At 40.6% G+C, this 17909-nt stretch overlaps 1 protein-coding gene across 1 annotated transcript in view; it reads right to left on the minus strand.

The window, feature by feature from the left end:
* Positions 1-17909, minus strand: part of ptprn2 (protein tyrosine phosphatase receptor type N2) — a 119758-nt gene that overhangs the window by 77906 nt on the left and 23943 nt on the right. Inside the window, exons 4-10 of the mRNA XM_028569280.1 lie at positions 13379-13614; positions 10805-11258; positions 10369-10665; positions 10082-10122; positions 9109-9527; positions 6000-6086; positions 477-556 (exon numbers count right to left, since the gene is read on the minus strand). Of these exons, the coding sequence (XP_028425081.1) occupies positions 477-556; positions 6000-6086; positions 9109-9527; positions 10082-10122; positions 10369-10665; positions 10805-11258; positions 13379-13614 (1614 nt within the window). The remainder of the gene's footprint in view (positions 1-476; positions 557-5999; positions 6087-9108; positions 9528-10081; positions 10123-10368; positions 10666-10804; positions 11259-13378; positions 13615-17909) is intronic.

Here is a 17909-nt window from a genome sequence, read left to right on the forward strand (position 1 = left end):
TGCAGGCAAACACACACACACACACACACACACACACACACACACACGCACGCACGCACGAACACACACATACACGCACAGAGGAGTATTGCTGGTGCAAACCTGTTTCAACCTGTTAGATAATACTTTGTATTACACTCTGTGTGTGTGTGTGTGTGTGTGCGTCTGTATGTGTGTGTGTGTGTGCGTGTGTGTGTGTGTGTGTGTGTGTAGACGGACTCATCATCTCAGTAATTGATGGTCATCTGTCATTGCACACTGTTGATAATCTTCTTTGGGACAGGGGTTTGTCTGAACAAGATGAACACCAGCCTATCTACTGTATCTGGAGAGACTAATCTGTGTTCTCATTTACTGAAGCACAGACGGTGACAGAGTGGTCTGGCTAGTGAAAATGAGATGAATTGCAATGAAGGTCATCGACAGCATCATCATGTGATAGGTGATAGAAGAAGAAGAAAATAAACTGCTCTTACCTGCAACTTGAACCAGATCGGCAGTGGTCACGTTGTTGGGGTTGGGGCCAATTCTGAAAGTCAACGCTGGACCCAAGACACTGCAGAAAAACAGCGAAGATAAAGCAAAATAAGATGTTGTATTGACATTTTGGAAATATGCTTATTTGCTTTCTTGCTGAGAGTTACGTGAGAAGATCGATACCATTCTCATATCTGTCTGTTAAGTATAAATCTGGAGACAAGAGCTGGTTAGCTTTACCAAGCTAAAGACTGGAAAAAGCTAGCTTGTCTGTTCCTGGAGTCTTGACGTCACAGTGACGCCTCTTGAAACATGAGGCATTTCAAACACGTTTTACGGAAACACAGCGTATTCTGAAGCAATGTTTACAGAAAGTAATCATATCTACTGTAAACTCTTAAAACCCCCAAATGATTACATTGGATGATGAATTGTTAACGGCTAAAAGAACAAATAAGCAGTGACTTCATCGTCCTGGGCAGGGGTGTCTTTCCAAACAGGTTTTAACAAGGCAACAATAAGCATGTCATCCTCCACGAATGATGAAGACCCTGTGTGGGCCAATCAGTCACAAATATGGCACCTTGTTTTGAGTTGTAATTGTAGTTCCCCAATGGGCCAATCAGGGTAAGTCTGAATGCTGTGAGTGCATCAGTAAGATCATTTTCCTTAAGTTTTGTCAAAATCAAAATTAAATCAGTGATGTCTGAGACACTGATGATGAACACATGGCAAGTGAGCAAATGAACAATGCAGGAGACAGATGCATCACTCTCTCATGTTCTGAAAAAATTATTTGTAGTTGACACAGGTCGACATAAATTGTGAAGAGGTTCAATAATGGAAACACTGTACTTTTCTTTGCAGTGCATGTTTCCTTTAAAGTGTTTTTTGTAAAACATATTATTGCAGCTTCAAGGAGCTAAAACCTTCAAATATTCTTGGATGATCCTTCTGAGATACTGTATGTAATTAATACATAACAAACTTAAAGATTGTTGGATGGTATGGATAATACTTAGTCCTTAATCTATAATAAATAGTGACTATAAACACTCATGGCGAGTTAAGATGTCTACTTGTGCCATCTTTCCATCAACTCTAAATCACTAAGCCATTACACTACGTCATCATGTCTTCACAAGTCCTGGAAAGTGTACATACAGTACAGGCCAAAAGTTTGGACACACCTTCTCATTCAAATGCGTTTCCTTTTTATTTTCATGACTATTTACATTGTAGATTCTCACTGAAGGCATCAAAACTATGAATGAACACATATGGAATGATGTACTTAACAAAAATAATATTAATAAGGGAAAATAATTCCACTAATTAACCCTGACAAGGCACACCTGTGAAGTGAAAACCATTTCAGGTGACTACCTCATGAAGCTCATTGAGAGAACACCAAGGGTTTGCAGAGTTATCAAAAAAAGCAAAGGGTGGCTACTTTGAAGAATCTAAAATATAAGACATGTTTTCAGTTATTTCACACTTTTTTGTTAAGTACATAATTCCATATGTGTTCATTCATAGTTTTGATGCCTTCAGTGAGAATCTACAATGTAAATAGTCATGAAAATAAAGAAACACATTGAGTGAGAAGGTGTGTCCAAACTTTTGGCCTGTACTGTACATTTTTAGTGTACTCCTGCAGACTGTACAACAGAGATTTATCAGACTGCCAGAGTGCTGGGACACAGACCCACTCACCATCAGTCAGCCCGCTACAGAGGCAACAACACCCACTCCGCCAGGGGCAATATGTGAGCCGATACTGCTAGACAGACGGACCCAACCATGCACGATGCATTTGTGAACATGATCACACAAACGGCTCAAAAAAAAAAAAAAAAAAAAAGCCTTCTCTAATGCTTTCACCTGGCCTCAGTTTGCTCTCGTAAATGTCAATATTTCCACAATCTTCACCCCTGCCTTCATTCTCCCCGGCTAAAGGTATTCTGCCAGAGATGTTGATGCATCTCAAAATGAACTGACATGATTTTTTTTCTTCTTCCAAGTCACACAAACTCTATTTAAATATACTATGGGGAAAAACGCCAACTACAGTCAGGAGATGAAGTTAAGACAGATACATTTTCTGAAGGACTCCACACTGTCTTCTGCAGTTATCTGCGTAAGCTTGGACTTCATATTGGCTCTGCTGCTGGGACATGATGAGTGTAAATGTGCAAACTGGTTGGCGGGTATTGGCAGTGTGTGCGTGTGTGTGTGCCTGCCTAGACTGTGTCTAAGGATGGACTTGTGAGTGTGTATCCCACTCCCCCTAGTGTTTCTGACGAGTAAAACACTTACGTCATCTGAGAAAGGCACATATTATCACCCCACATCTCTTTTGAAAAGAAAATATATGTGCTGATTACTGTAGTAGCAGCCTCGAACGTAACTGTGTTCAGCGTCTGAAAATCTTAACAACATCGAAACATTCAGCCTCTTATTCTCTGTCTGAAATTCTTCTCTCCCTGTCTGTTCTCATATTTGAGTATCTCTTCTCCAGTCTTCCTATCAGGGCTCATCAGAGCGAGCGAGGGAAGAGCGGCCCCCGAAGCAGGGCGCCGTGCTCTGACCCGGCTCCCATACTCAAGCCGACTCATATTTAGACAGAGGCTTTCAAACATTCGCCTACCGTGGCCACACAGCGAGAGGCACAATGGGCTTGTGTCACCTCTCTCCGTCTTGGCTATTTCTACATGAATGCGCTTTTATTACGTTGTATAAGGAAAGAGAATGGGGATAAACAAGCCCAACAAAGAGGACACTTTCTGTACGTGTCATCTGTATAGAATACTGTTATCAATATGAGGTGTAATACAGTGTGGAATATTTATTTAAGGCATCAGTCTGTGGCTTTTACACTGGCTTAACAGCTTTAATGCGCTGTGATCATGGATATATGCAAAAGTAGAATAAAGTACATTTACTCAAGTATTGAGTATTCCCAATTTATACTACCTTGTACTAAAACCTAAGAGGAAAATATCTTTTAAGTACACTACATGTATTTGACAGTACAGGTACTAGTCATTTTGAAGATGCAGATATACAGATAGAACTTATCATCTGATGATTTGTTGTGAGACTACACCACCACCAAAACAAGAGAAAGCAAGGACGAAGGAGAAAAACAAACAAAACAAAATAAAACTAGTAATATCTATCTAAAAATAGATAGATACATGGATAAAAGAAAGATAGACTAAATTAGAAGTGGATAAATGAATGACTAAAGAAATAAAAACTCTGGCCTGATCCAGGATCTGTCCTATTGGCCCCGACATAGCTTCATCCCCGGGGCTCGACCGGAGATGCAACATAACCTTTATTTTTTCTCTTCTCTCGCTTTCTCCCTATGATTGTTGTTCTTGTTATTATTGTTAATGTCCCTTTTTTTTCGTTCCCTTCTTTTGTTTCCTTCTCTCTTCTCTCTACACACACAACTCCCATATGCACACATACACCTACTCACGTGCATAGTAAAATAAGAAATTATAAATGTATCTACATCTCTGTATTCAATTTTACTATGATACATTAATTAATTGTCTGTATTTCTATCCTTTTTTGTCGTTTTTTCTTCTTGCCTTGTCACGTCTCATTTGTGTCCTACTAAACACCTTTCTTGCACTATAAATGAACCCCACTCCAAAAAAGAAACTACACAGTGATATACAGAGAATTAGCTTGACCTTAACCAGCTACAACATAAATGCAGGAATTTTTCAAAGTTTTGGCAAAAATATGCTGAATGAGCTATTAGTCATTCCTGTTTGCAATGTACCCATGTGTGTAAAGATAACTATCACTACATTATATTGATACTGAAGAAAGCTTAAAATGTGATGATTCTCAGGCAAATTCTGGGATTACATGTAAGGAGGGTCTTTTTAAGCAGCTGTTCTCTAAATGGTATCTTTGGAAAGTGTAAGTCACATGGAATATGAAAATGTGATATCATGTCTGTGTGTTCAGTTTTGACCGAGTTATGACTCAGAGAGTGAATACACAAATTGTGCCTCACAGTCTAAAAACTCTGCGTTAATGCATCAGTAAAGCTGGGTGATATGGTAGGAATCAATAGGATATTTATACGTTTTTCAGTGTCAAAATATACAAACGTATGCAAAACAACATAATGAAATTCAATTCACTATAATGAACTGTGTTCCACAAGGATAATATTGAATTATCACTCAGCCCTTTTCAGCACAAATAACAATAACCAGTAATAATTTGCCAATAATATAACATTTTAAATTATATACAGTATATCATTGTGCAGAATGAGTACTTTTAGTTTTGATGCATACTAAGTTTTGCTGATAAAACTTCTATACGTTAACTAATGTAAAATGTTGAATGCATGACTTGTAATTGTACTTGTAATAAGGTAGTACTTTATTGTAGTTTTACTGCTTTTACTTGAGTAAAAAATCTGAATACTTCTTCCACCACTGGATATATGAATGCTCATACATTGCAATAATGCCGCTGGCTATTCATCCGACAACATCATCAATCACTACTGTATGTGCATCACGAGTTGAGAGTGATATGAAATGACAGGTGTAATAACAAGATTGACTCGATCAGTGCCAGCACGATGACATGTCCTGGTGTTCTTCCTCATTGAAACTAAATCCAAAGCTTGAATTTAAAGATAGGAAGCAGAACATCTCCTTGGTTGCATTTATTTTAAGGTCACTGTGTATTTTCAATGTTGAACACTAGATACAGAGAGTGCTGTCAGACAGTTTTCCCTCTCAGTAGCTATTATCCGAGCCAGAGTACAGCCGCAGACTGCAGTGAGTGGCTTTGGTGTTCATATGCTGCGGGTGTTACCGAACCACCCAGACTTCACTTCTCCTGCAGGAGCATCTTGAAAGGCTTGTCAGATCTTAGGCGAACACATCTCCTCTGCCTGCTACATGGGCTGACACCAAATGTACAGCAGAACCATGGTACAAGCACAAACCAACACGGGTTCAAGGACAGTTTGCCCGCTCATTAATAGATTAACCGCCTCCTGCTGCACTACTTTCTCTATTCTCAGCTCTCGATCCACTGCTGCTTCCCTTTCTCTCTCTTCACCTCTCACTGAAAGTTGTTTGATGGCTTGACTGCTCCCTTTTTGACAAGGCGTATAGTGACAATAGTGGCGAGGCAGTGTTTTGAATACAATGGAGACATCAGTATGTGTCTGGAGGTAATTAGGCCTGATTTCTCTCACTGTGAGAAGTCAAACACTCCAAAAGGTCAGAAAAACAACAAACGCCTACAGTCTCTGGCAGCTTGGCACAGTTCCTTCACACAAACAGTCTTTGCAACTTCTGGACAACCATCACTCTGTTTCCCCGAGCTCCAAGGCACAAAACAAAACCATTTTAAATGCTTTAAATGTGGCCAATTATCTTTTATGCGATGAATGGCTTGTAAACTGCAAGGTAAATCGTTATTTGCGACAATGTGGGCATGTACAGTGTGTTTGTGTTTGTACATACGAGAGCTGGGTGAGGTCTGCTGCATGGAGGTTCAGCCTCTGCGTCAGCCGCTCCATCAGATCCGAGCCCTGGTCAGTGGTGAGGGAGCTGGGGGAGAAACACACAGACAGCTGGGCGTCACGTTTGGAGGTCCACATCCATTCAACATCAACGCAGCTATTCAGCCGTTAAAATGCTATTTTATTTAGGGAGATGCTGCCACAATTCATAGCCACAAATGGGTCATTGCACACAAGAAAAGCCATGGTTGTCTGAATGGATGTACTGCACACATGTACACACTCGTGGACAAGACACACAGGCACGCGCAAAAACAAACAAACACACAAAGAGCCGTGCCGAGGGAAAAGGGATCAGCTGCCTCTTCAGGCTTGGTAAATCACCTGTTTTTTTCAGCAATGAGACAAACAATAAGGTGCAAATGGAACCTGCATGAGGTGTAATGGCTGTATCATATGAACGCGGCTTTCTCTCCCTTTCTCTCGCTCATCTTTCTTTTTCTTTGCCACATTCACTTTCTCTCGCGCGCACGTACACCCAAAGTAAACCATGATAACACAAAGTACACAAACACACGGGCATGCACGCGCCCTCACGGAGAGATGAGAATAATAAGGTGCAAATGGAATGGAGGTGAAGTGTAATGGTGGTCTGATAAAGCCATGCCTCATCACAGCTCAGTCCGAGGCTGCTCGCTCACTCAGAGAGTAAATCGCCAAGGAAATAGACCAAACAAAGGCAATCTGCAGGCCAACGCGCTGGATGGAGAAAATGAGAAGTGCATACACACACAAACACAAACCCACACAGAAATCTACTTTATTGCTGACAGCTTAACCTGGAATCACTGAGAGTGCCAAGTGTCTGCAAGGTGACATGCACCAAAAAGGCATGGATCATAATGAGACATTGCTCAAATTTTGTTAGCATAGAAATGTGAAATGAACTGGGAACCAATTCCATACAGTGCTGGGTTTTGAGCGCATTATCAGCTATACTGTATGTTTAATTTTTTTTCCAGACATTCAGCATCCTCTCACAGTTAAAAACAGTTTCACAATCATTTTACATATTCAAGGCTAAAATTATGCTGAGATTTTCTATTGTTTTGTCTGCATTTGACACCACAATACAGCAGCTTTCCCACCCCCAAAAGAACAGTGTACTGTGTGCATCAGTGGCTGATTCACTCCACCTTTGAGAGAGTGGGTGGCTCTTTTTTCTCCACTTGTTTGAGGGGTTTTGAAAGGTAAAGATTCCGAAGCAATTCCAGACACGTTTGCATCCCTCTGCGGTAATTCGAGCAACTGGAGAGCTCCAGGAGTGACTTGGTTGTTGATGCTAGCACTTTTCCCCTTGGGTTTCTCTGTCTCTTTCTCTTTCTCTTCTATCCATACCTTTCCACTTCCCCCCTTACACCTCCCTCCTATTCCCCAAACCCCCCACTATCACCACCACAATGTCAGGAGCTGTCAGATAAGCAGGTTTGCGTAGCCTCTCTGCAGGGTGCGAAGGAGCTGGGGATAACAACCGTGCAATCATGAGGTCTGCAGCAAATACAGAGCCCTCTATAGGTCAACTATAGCTGTCCGCTTGGTGGGCTGAGGATAGACGAGGAGGAGGTGAAGATATTTTATTTAGAAGGTGACCTGTCTCTTTACTCTGGCACAAACTTACCTACATACTGCATTTACATCTCATTCTGCATTTCTATGTGTGTGGCAATAAGGTGACAAAGATTGTGCCCATCGCGCCTTTATGAGCTTATATGTGCGTTGAACAGGTGAAGGACAACACACAGACACCGGACTCGATAACGCCATAAAGGGATTTGAGAGAGGGCCAAGGGGGAAGACAGTTGATAGGAACTTATCTTTGCTGAGCCTGAGCTGACTGAGAGGTGAGAGAGAAGGAGAGGGAGGGAACTTGGCTACCCTTCCTGACAAAGTATCATCATTAAAGCTGTAATACAGCACAGTAATACCCACACACTGAGGGATTTATCATCCCTGCTATTGTAATCAGGTGCAGCACACACTAAGGATTTCAAACTGCAGTATTCTTTTCCATAAAGACTGGAATATGTGGGTGGCTTTAGACAGAAATGATGTCTCTTAAAGGCAGTTTTAAGTAACCGAACAAAGGAGAGACATATGCTCGGTATTAAGGTGTGTAAAATGAGTCTGCCTTGAAACGGGTCCAGCCGTACGTCTGACTGGTGAGTGGAGCAGTAAACTATATAGCTGTGAGCTACACCGTCAAGTTGGTTGATAATAACCACTTAAGAACGAGACAGTGGCTTTTACAAGGTTGTCAGGGATGCTTTTTGCATGTACGTTTTCGAGGACAATGACTGAGGTAGAAGGGGTTAATGACATGCTGTAGATCAATCTAGTTACAGAGTCTGCACTGCTGTCGACAGTAAAGCTACAGTTAATATGAGTGCAACTCACAGACATTCAAGTGTACATCTAAAATGTTGCACAGGACAGCTGCCACAGCACATCTCTGTGTTTTATACTCTAGAATGCAATGCAATGCTGTTTTAAAAGCATTTATTATGTTTATTTTTATTGGAACAAGTACATAGCATTGGTCAATGTCCCATACCACACCATTTATAGTCTTACTAGAGGAACATTTATACAAATACACACAACTCAACATGTAAACACAGACCAAACACAAAACACAAACAAATGCCCACAAATCCTAATAAAAGGCATCTCATTATTTTTAATGATTACTAGTCTGATCCTTCTTTAAAAACTTGCATTTAGGTGCAGGCAGTCAGTTTAAATGGCTATCCACCCCATATTTAATATACAAGAATCATTACGTTTCAGGTAATCATTATAATCATTATTTGTATATATAATAAATATTGAGACATCTACCATCTTATTCCTCAATTTCTTTATAAACTACACTTTGTTATTCTGTATACAGGGGTGAAGCACCAGCTTAAGTTCCTCACCCTGTATGTGTATCCTTTCTTGGCTAGAAAGATACAATATTGATTCAGAATATTATAATTTAGAAATTATATATTACAATCTGAATTATTGCAATATCAATATGTAATATTGTATATCTCAACCATACTCACTCTGTGCCAGTGATAATGTAGCCAAAGTGTCTGTCCTTCCCCCTGCTGGAAAACTCCTTCACCGCCACGTGGACCAGCTGAGTTTTGACTCTCATGTCCTTCTTCTTCGGCTCCTCCAGCTGCTTTTTCCCCGCTGGGGCCTGAGTCCCCTTCATCCACCTCTGGATCTCTGAGTCCACCTGAGCGTCAGGCCCATCTGCACCACCGGTTAAACGCAGGGTGGAGCCTTCCTTCACAGGGATGGACTTCTCCTCCCAGCGGTGGGGTACCAGAACTTGGCCCTGCGTCGTCCGGCTTTGGACATTTTCCTGTCCGACCATTTTCCGGAGTGGAGCTGGTGGCCCAATGTTGACCTCTGGAGCATCACCGAAGGGCTCCATGTTGAGGTAGTCAAGCAGCTTGGAGAAGAAGGCTGCATGCTGTGTTAAATCAAAGAAGATTTCTCTTTAGAGTAATAAAGGCATTTTCTACTACATTTTCTACATTACTTTTAGTTTGCTTTTAGAATAGATTTTATTAAATTCTGAGGAAAAATGAATTAATAACTGGAATAGAGACTTCTATTAGATTTGTCAATCAATTAAAAGGTGTAAATTTGTGTAGCATTCACTGATTTCTATATCTGAGTGCTGGGCCAAGGTCTAATGACATCCTTTTTGCTATTACTATTAAAGGGTGCATTCAGTAGCTTACAAGTTAATCAAAAGATTCATGGCATCATGTAGAACTATTTTCATTCATATCGCTTTTAAAGGTCCATTAAATGAAAATATAGAGGTTAGACAACAGCATTTTATAAGATCCTACAGTTGTTTTCAAGTTTTTATAATTGAACAGTAAATGCTAGTCTGCACAACTTTTAAATTGTCCATATTTGAAGTAGCCATTCAAAAGTGAATAAAGTGTAAGTTTGGACATGTCTCTCTCCCTGAGAAACCAATTTGTTGGTTGAGCAGAGTAATTTTAAATTCACCTTGTCAACAGTCTCTTTGTCTGCTCCGTCTATTTGTTGGCCTGGAAACAAACACAATTTATGTGAGCAGATTGTGTGAAAACTAAAGTTCTCTTTTGTAATTAGCAATGAAAAAACAGTTATAACTCAAAATGAAAGACTCAAAAATAGATTTGGCAGCACTTTCTATGAGGGTTATACAACCAAAGCATTATTGACGTATTCATAAACTTAGAATGCCTCATACTCTTATATCTATGGCAGAAAATAAACCCAAAAGTATCTCTTTCTCAACAGAAGACACTTACCTTGCTGTTTCATTCTCAGTGTGTCTTTCTGGTTTAGGTCCTGCCCTTTGTCTGATTTCAGGTCCTGGTCTTGATTCAGTTGCATGGCTGCCAGTGGCTCCCTGTTACCCTCCATGTCCCCCCTGGAGTCAGCGGCTCCTGGTCCTAGCTGTGCCCCAACAACAGGCCGCTCCTCATCCACCTCCTGCAGCGCTCCTGTGATGACCCCAGCCAGCTGGTCCAGGTCTTTACCAATCAAAGCCTCCATGTTGATGCTGTGCCTTCCCAGCTGGTTCACCATATTATGGATGAATCGCTCTGGACAGGAAAGAGAGAAGAATGAAAACCCACAATCATACTAAGACAACATTTCAATCACTTAAATGTAAAACAAAAACCCCACAGGAACATTGTGTTGCAAATATAAAAGCCAGAGTGTGAAAAAAAGTGGTTTTACCATCCATGACACTAAGAGGATCTTTGACGGTCAGTCGGTTTGAGCCAGCCTTGAGCAGAAGTCTGTCTAGATCAGGCCTTTGGGTTTTGGAGCCAAAAGCCACCTGAGACTGCGGCTCTGCATGGTCACTTGGAGCTGGCCGGATGTAGCTGAGGTAGTGGAGCTTTCCTTTGGGCCACGCAGCCTTGCCACCCGGGAAGCTCTGCGGAGTGTTTGGTACCTCGGCAAGAAGCCGTTCCAGCTGCCTGGATAGCAGTTTGCTCCTTCCTGGGTCCCGGTTGGAGTAGGTTGCACTGAGCTTGGGGTGTCTGCCCTCTCCACTCTGTGTGAAGACTTTGGTGACTGGAGGTTGGCCAGCTCCTTTCTGATGGCTGTAGATAGTGGTCTCCTTCCAGCCGTGCTGGGGTTTTGACCGGCTGGGCTCCAAATGACCTTCAGACTTGATGTCTTCAATCTACAACACAAAATGCCACTTAGCACATGCAGAGCATTGTTAATATGTCAAACATTATGTATACATGCTAGAGGCGTGGCTCTGGGGACGGCTGATAGAATTATCTCCACAAGACTTTCATTAATTACTTTTTTTTTCTTATGTGTAACTATGTCCATATACCTCCTTAGGCCAAGTTTAATTAGGTGTTTATGATACCAAAATAGCTGCAAAAACTAATGACATTCCCATCAGCTTCAGCTGTATTTTGAGTTTAGTGCTAATTAGCATGCTAACATGCTAAACTAAGATAGTGAACATTACACCTTCTAAACATCAGCATGCTAGCAATGTCATTGTGAATGAATGAAGTGAAGCTAAAGTGACAACATTCATATGCTGAATCTTCAACCTAATTTCAGCTCTGCAATAGTTTTTTCCCCCAATAAGAACATTAGATGGGTTGCGCTGGGTCAGCATTGTTGTGACAGGCTTTAGTATAAAAAGAGAAGCAACCTGGGCTCGACTAGACAGGACAGGATATGAATAGGGATTCTAGATCAAAGACAACTGCCCTTGGAAATTGCATTATGGAAATCATAGATGAGATAGTGTCACTCAAAGAGTAATTTCATGCATTTCCACAACAAACTTTAAAAGCATATCCTTTCTGTCAGAGAAGTAGCAGCAATCCCTTATCTAAAAAGAAAAAAAACTATGAGACATCGGATTTCTGATTTAGCCATATGAGTTTATATTTGACACATGATGAATTATGTGTTCACATCATAATGCACTGGTACACAGGCATCTAGAGGCCTTTTAACTATTTTGGCATTGTTGTTGGTATGAATGTTGGCACCAAAATGTGTGATTTTGTCCTTTCTTCTCTCTGTGAGGAAGATAAATAATTCCTTTCGTCTGAATCATAAGGACCCACACTTAAATTCAGCATAGAGTATATCCGATCCACTGAGCAGCAATATTATCCATGTCTCTGCAGCACTTATACTAGCTATCTCCCTTGGTGCCATTTTCTGTCCTTCAAATGTATATAGAGAAAATGTCAGTCTTTCCGAGCCCGGCATACTGAGAGGCCATAATGCCATTAGCACAGCGAGACGGGGGTGCTCTGCCATTCATGCTAACCATGTTTGCCTTTTTCCATCACACTACACAACAAAGGACCTCGTCTCATCAATAAGGAAGGTCCTGAACTCTTCAACTTTGCATTATGGCTGCACTGACACAGCAGCAGGAAGCGGTTCGGCTATGAAGGATGCAAAGCACATTGCACACAAAGCCCGGGTTCCACCCTAAATATGAGGATTGAATAATGTAAAGAGGTGATGGAAGATCTTTGTGTAAAAGGGTCCCTGCTCAGTGGGAGAGGAAGACGAAGACAGAAAGTGAGAAACAAAAGTGGTGCGGGGACAAGAGGGCGACCCCAGCAAAAGAAATACGGACTCTTTTTCAAAAGGAATAGGAAGAGGCCCTTCCATAATTCAGCCAAGGAAAACCTTTTTTGTTTTGTTTTTGTTTACTTTGTGGACCAATATATCTAGCCTTAACCCTGGACCTAAATGCGATATCTCTACCGGTTACATTACAACATTAAAATATAGTATCTTAAAGGGTGACTCCAGCAATTTAATATGTCACTTTCTTAAAGTTCAGGGACCTGCCTGAGACAGATTTAAAAAATGGTCAAAACTGAAGCAGCAGAGGCTGAGATATCTTGAATTTTAAGTATCTCTAGTATAGACTAAGCTCCAAAAACACTGTATTTTCCATAACCCTGCCTCATAAATGTGCCCAACTTTCAAACCACACACCTCCAGTTTGTAGGAGGCTTACTGAAAAAAGAAAATCTTAAGATCAAGCCTAGGTAACCCAACAAAACTTAAGAAAGCTCCTTTCAGAGCCACAGAAGACATCATACAACTGTTTTCACAGGCTGAGTAGTACTCCTTGTGAAGAGTAAATTGAACTTCATGTGTAAAATATGTGGCATACCCCATTAATTCTCTCTTTAAAACTCTTCTATTATTACCCTGCATGATTTTTGTGCACTTGTCACACCTGTCCAAACCATTCTAACTCAGCAACTGCTACAAGTCTACAGAGTATAATACTTTTACCTGAACATTGGCTCCCTGTCGTTGGATTCCATGTTGTCCATCGACCTCAGACTGCGGCACGAAGCTCAGGCCCTTCAGGTATTGCTGAAGGTTTCTGCTTAGTGTCCTGTCTCTGGAGCTGCTGTAGGCGGTCAGGGGGCTTGGAGCTGTAGCCTGATGGTGGAGAGGAACGGTCCTCAGTTTGGAAAGCTCTCTAGAGATGATCTTCTGGGTGATGTCGTCCTGCCACGTCAAACCTGGAAACAGAGAGGTGACATTAAAATGCACCTTCAAAAATGAAAATAAGTAGCATATGATGGAGAGTTTAAACCCTTTGGTCATGGGTTCTTTGAAACACCTCTTGACTCAATATAAGCTTAAAACAAAAAGATTTCTGCAGATATCTCCAGGTCAAACACGACTTTGGAAAATAAATTATACAAAGCAGATAGTGGACATAATTTGGTCAACATATTCATTGATGCATATAATACAACTAATATCTGATATTAACATTATACAATAAAATACAAAACTCCAAACACTACTCAACTGATAAAAATAAAATATGGGAAAGCCAAGCTAAAATGACCAACTCTAGTTCTTTGTTATTGATATTTCCAAAATTGTTGAATGTTGGAGGCAAAATGGCTGACCAGTTTCATACTTTCTGGGCTTTTATTTGTTCATATATCATTGCTTGACATTCCTAAAGAGATAAATAAGAAGAGATTTGGAATAGAGGTTGCTTGCCTGGATAAACTTGAGGAATATCTCTTTAAAATACTTGTTGCTGCTTGCAAGAAAGCCATCACATAGAAATAACAGCAGGCTCCAACAAAGTAAATGTAATTGTCAATGCAATAAACTGAAACATCGATCTATATCCTAAGACTACGATGTGAACCATATTTTAAATACAGAGAGGGAAATTGACTACATACAGTATATGCCTGTGAGATGTAACATATAGTATTTCATTCAATATTGTTTTTGCATTAAAAAAAAAATCCAAACAATCTCTCATCTATTATGCTGTAAATATTGTAAGAAATAATGGTAACTGTTGCTGGGTTAGCTCAGTTGGTAGAGCAGGCGCACATATATAGAGGTTTACTCCTCGACGCAGTGGGTTTGACTCCGACCTGCGGCCCTTCGCTGCATGTCATTCTGTCTCTCTCTCCCCTTTCATGTCTTCATCTATCCTGTGGAAATAAAGGCCTAAAAATACCCCCAAAAATAATCTTTAAAAAAGAATATATATATTTATTATTGGTGACTGTACAGTATCTATGTTATCTACTTTGGGGAAACTGTTAAGAGTTCTCTTAGCTTTACAGGGTAAACAAAAGAAAAAGGATGAAGTCTAAAATTACGACACACTAAAAGGAAGCCATGCCTACACATTCACACTCATACACAGACCAGACATGTACCCACACACACACACACACACACACACACACACACACACACACACACACACACACACACACACACACACACACACACACACACACACACACACACAGCCAGTCAACAAGCCCAGGGAGAATGTCACACTGCAGCCTGACGCCTTGCCAACATCTCTGCTGATTGCCAACACATAGTTGGGATGCAGAACTCCTGGGCGGGGGCAAAGCGCACTGGTGCCAGGACCAGATGGAGCTACCCAAGCAAAAAAAGATACCCAAAACATGGCCCCATTCCCAATGAGCCAAGAGGCACAGCATTCCATCGGCATAGAGCATAGGAATACCACAGATATTGTACTTTTTTTAAGGAGCCAAGATGTTCACTGATGATACTTCATTTCAGTTTAAATATACAAAAAAATGAAAGTATTTACACCACAGAATGTCTTCATTAGCCTGGTTTCTCACCCATAGACTCTGGGTATTCTCATAGATATTCATAAGCACCAGATGAGGATCTGAGCAATGCAGAGCAGCTACAGATGCCTCCAGTCATTCTTGGCAGCGCTGAATGGAGCACAAAGCAGCGTATGTTGTCACTGTTCTGGAACGCAGCTCAGCCATCCATCCATACAACAATGACAGTTAACTACCCATGGCTTAACTGATGTGGTGTATACTTGTGTTATATATTAGCGTGGTGATGATCATTTATGCTATCATCATAGCATGGTGATGGGGAAATTAGGTCTGGCCCCTAAAGGATCCATATGGTACCTGCAGTTAACTGCAGCTGGTTAAATGGTTTCATGGTAAATGTGTGATGGTGGCACAACAGGATGAAGCTGGCTTCATTGACTGTGACACCTCTATCCCCTCCGTCTCCTGGGGGATGCACTCATTTCCATACATATCATGTTGTTGTGTGTCTGTGATGGGCACACTTGAGGGGAAAAAGGAATGCCAGCGCAAATTACAGAATCAAAATTAGTCATTTTGTAGAAGAAAAAGTCGGAAAGAAAAGTGGTGGGGCCTTTATGGTTGGATTCCTTTCAATCAACCTCTCAGCTGATTATCCTGGCACTGAGGAGCTAAATGTCATGCAAATTCAACTGCAAGTCCAGAGAAAGAGCGGGTTCCATCACCAAGTGCTGCTGGGTTTTTGCCTGTTAAGGATTGCAGGCCGTCTCAGGGAAATGCCTCAGTTAATTAACGCCTTGCCATTAGCGCAACAGCTTTGAAACAAGCAAGATATTTGTGTTGGCCTCCTGTCTGTTTTCTGCGTGACACATAGAGAGAGAGAGAGAGAGAGAGAGGGGGGGGGGGGGGTTCCTAAATATTCAAAGCCTATTAGAAGGGATCCTGTCTACATGTTCTGTAGTTTGATCTGCTGTTTTTGAAATGCAGATTTTCCCCTTTCCTTTACTTCTGTCCAACTGATTTTAAAGGCATTAACGGGAGAAAGCGTGAATAATTTAGCAGCGAGTTCTACCTAATTAGTAAAAATTAAATGTGTCAATCAAAATTGGAAGGAAAAATTAAAACAATATTGCAATAGAAAATATTAATATTTTGTGTACAATGTCATTAAACAAATATTTGTTATCTTATTAACATAACTTACATCACACTTACTTTTTATGGTCTTAAGTGAAACGTGTTTATAGCTGCACTATTTCTTAAAATACAAATATTCTACATATCTTTTGCATTATCGCCTTAATCCATCCATCCATATTTGCTATCTTTAGAGGTTTCTAAAAATTACATTTAAAATAAAGTTCTGTGAATGAAGCCTGACTGACTGACCACCTCTACTGCAGTAATTTCATATTGTCTGCAAAACAGTCAGTGAACATCTACAAGGACACAAATGATTATTTGTCTGTGGAGGAAATAATTTTGCTGGTAGAATCTGAAAGTAGAATCTGTAGCAGGTTTCTTTGAAATGATCCTGCCCCCTTCCCACAGATACGGACTCACACTGAACGGTTCAATAAAACCACTCTTGTTTTTCTCATAACAACTCCAGTTTACACATGGCATGTTAGTATATAAGTGTATCTGACTTTTTTTTTTCTTTCTAGTACCATCTAGCAAGGTTGTCAAGGAACAGACAGAGCAGAATATGAGGGGGAAGAACAACAATAGTTTTTGTCGATTGTCCGTCAAAGAAAACATGTTTGTGCAGGAAGCAAAGTATCGCTGTGAGTAACGTGGTTTCAGTGGCACTGGAGTGACATAATGTCAGTTTATAGTGACTGATTCTCCCTGACAGATGCCTCCTATCAATGCAAACGTCCCAATGCATCATTTTACTTCACTTGTCAGTACCATGAGAGTATCCACCGCTCGGCACAGGGTCAGGAGGTCAATCGACTGCAGGTTAGTGGTATATCAAGAACGCCAGTGTCACATTCTGACATGATCCTTTCTGATGTTGAGAGTACGGCGCTTGCCAGAAAAAAAAAAATACTGATCAGGAATTGAAAAATATGACATAAACTAGTTTAAAAAACACAGAATTAACCTTAATTTGCCCTGCAGTCCAAGTGACTGTTCGCTAAGCCCTAAATAAGCTAATGCTAAAACTTCATTTGGTTTTGTTGGTTTAGTTTGAAAACAAGAAATCCTCTAAATGGCTCTTAAATCTACACATGACAGCTACACATACATGATGCTGTGCTAAAAGACTGAGGCTAAAAGCTACTTGTCTCAGGAAAACATTCAGCATCCTTACTAATGTATAAGGAGCAGCATTGTCCATGCATTTCAGTGTAGAGCTAGTTAGCCCTAGTACTGTATTATAAATAAAAAATATTAATAAAACAATAATATTTGTTAATTCAAATGTTATTTGTTCTAACATAACCCTTGGATGGTTTGGATGCTTACTATAAAAAACATACTTGGACAGGCAACACAGTGGTTAGATTTATGCTTAATACCTCCGCCAAGAAGGTTATGTTTTCGGCTCGGTTTGTTTGTCTGCCAGCAGAATTACGGAAAAACTGCTGGCCAGATTGTCATTAAATTTTGTGGAAGGGTGTAGCACAGGCCAAGGAAGAATAAAATTTGAAGTGGATCTGAATCATGGGACGGATACACAAATTATTTTTCCTCTTCGTTAACATGAG

This window comes from Perca flavescens, chromosome 22 (genome assembly GCF_004354835.1).
Source record: "Perca flavescens isolate YP-PL-M2 chromosome 22, PFLA_1.0, whole genome shotgun sequence".
Lineage (NCBI taxonomy): Eukaryota > Metazoa > Chordata > Actinopteri > Perciformes > Percidae > Perca > Perca flavescens.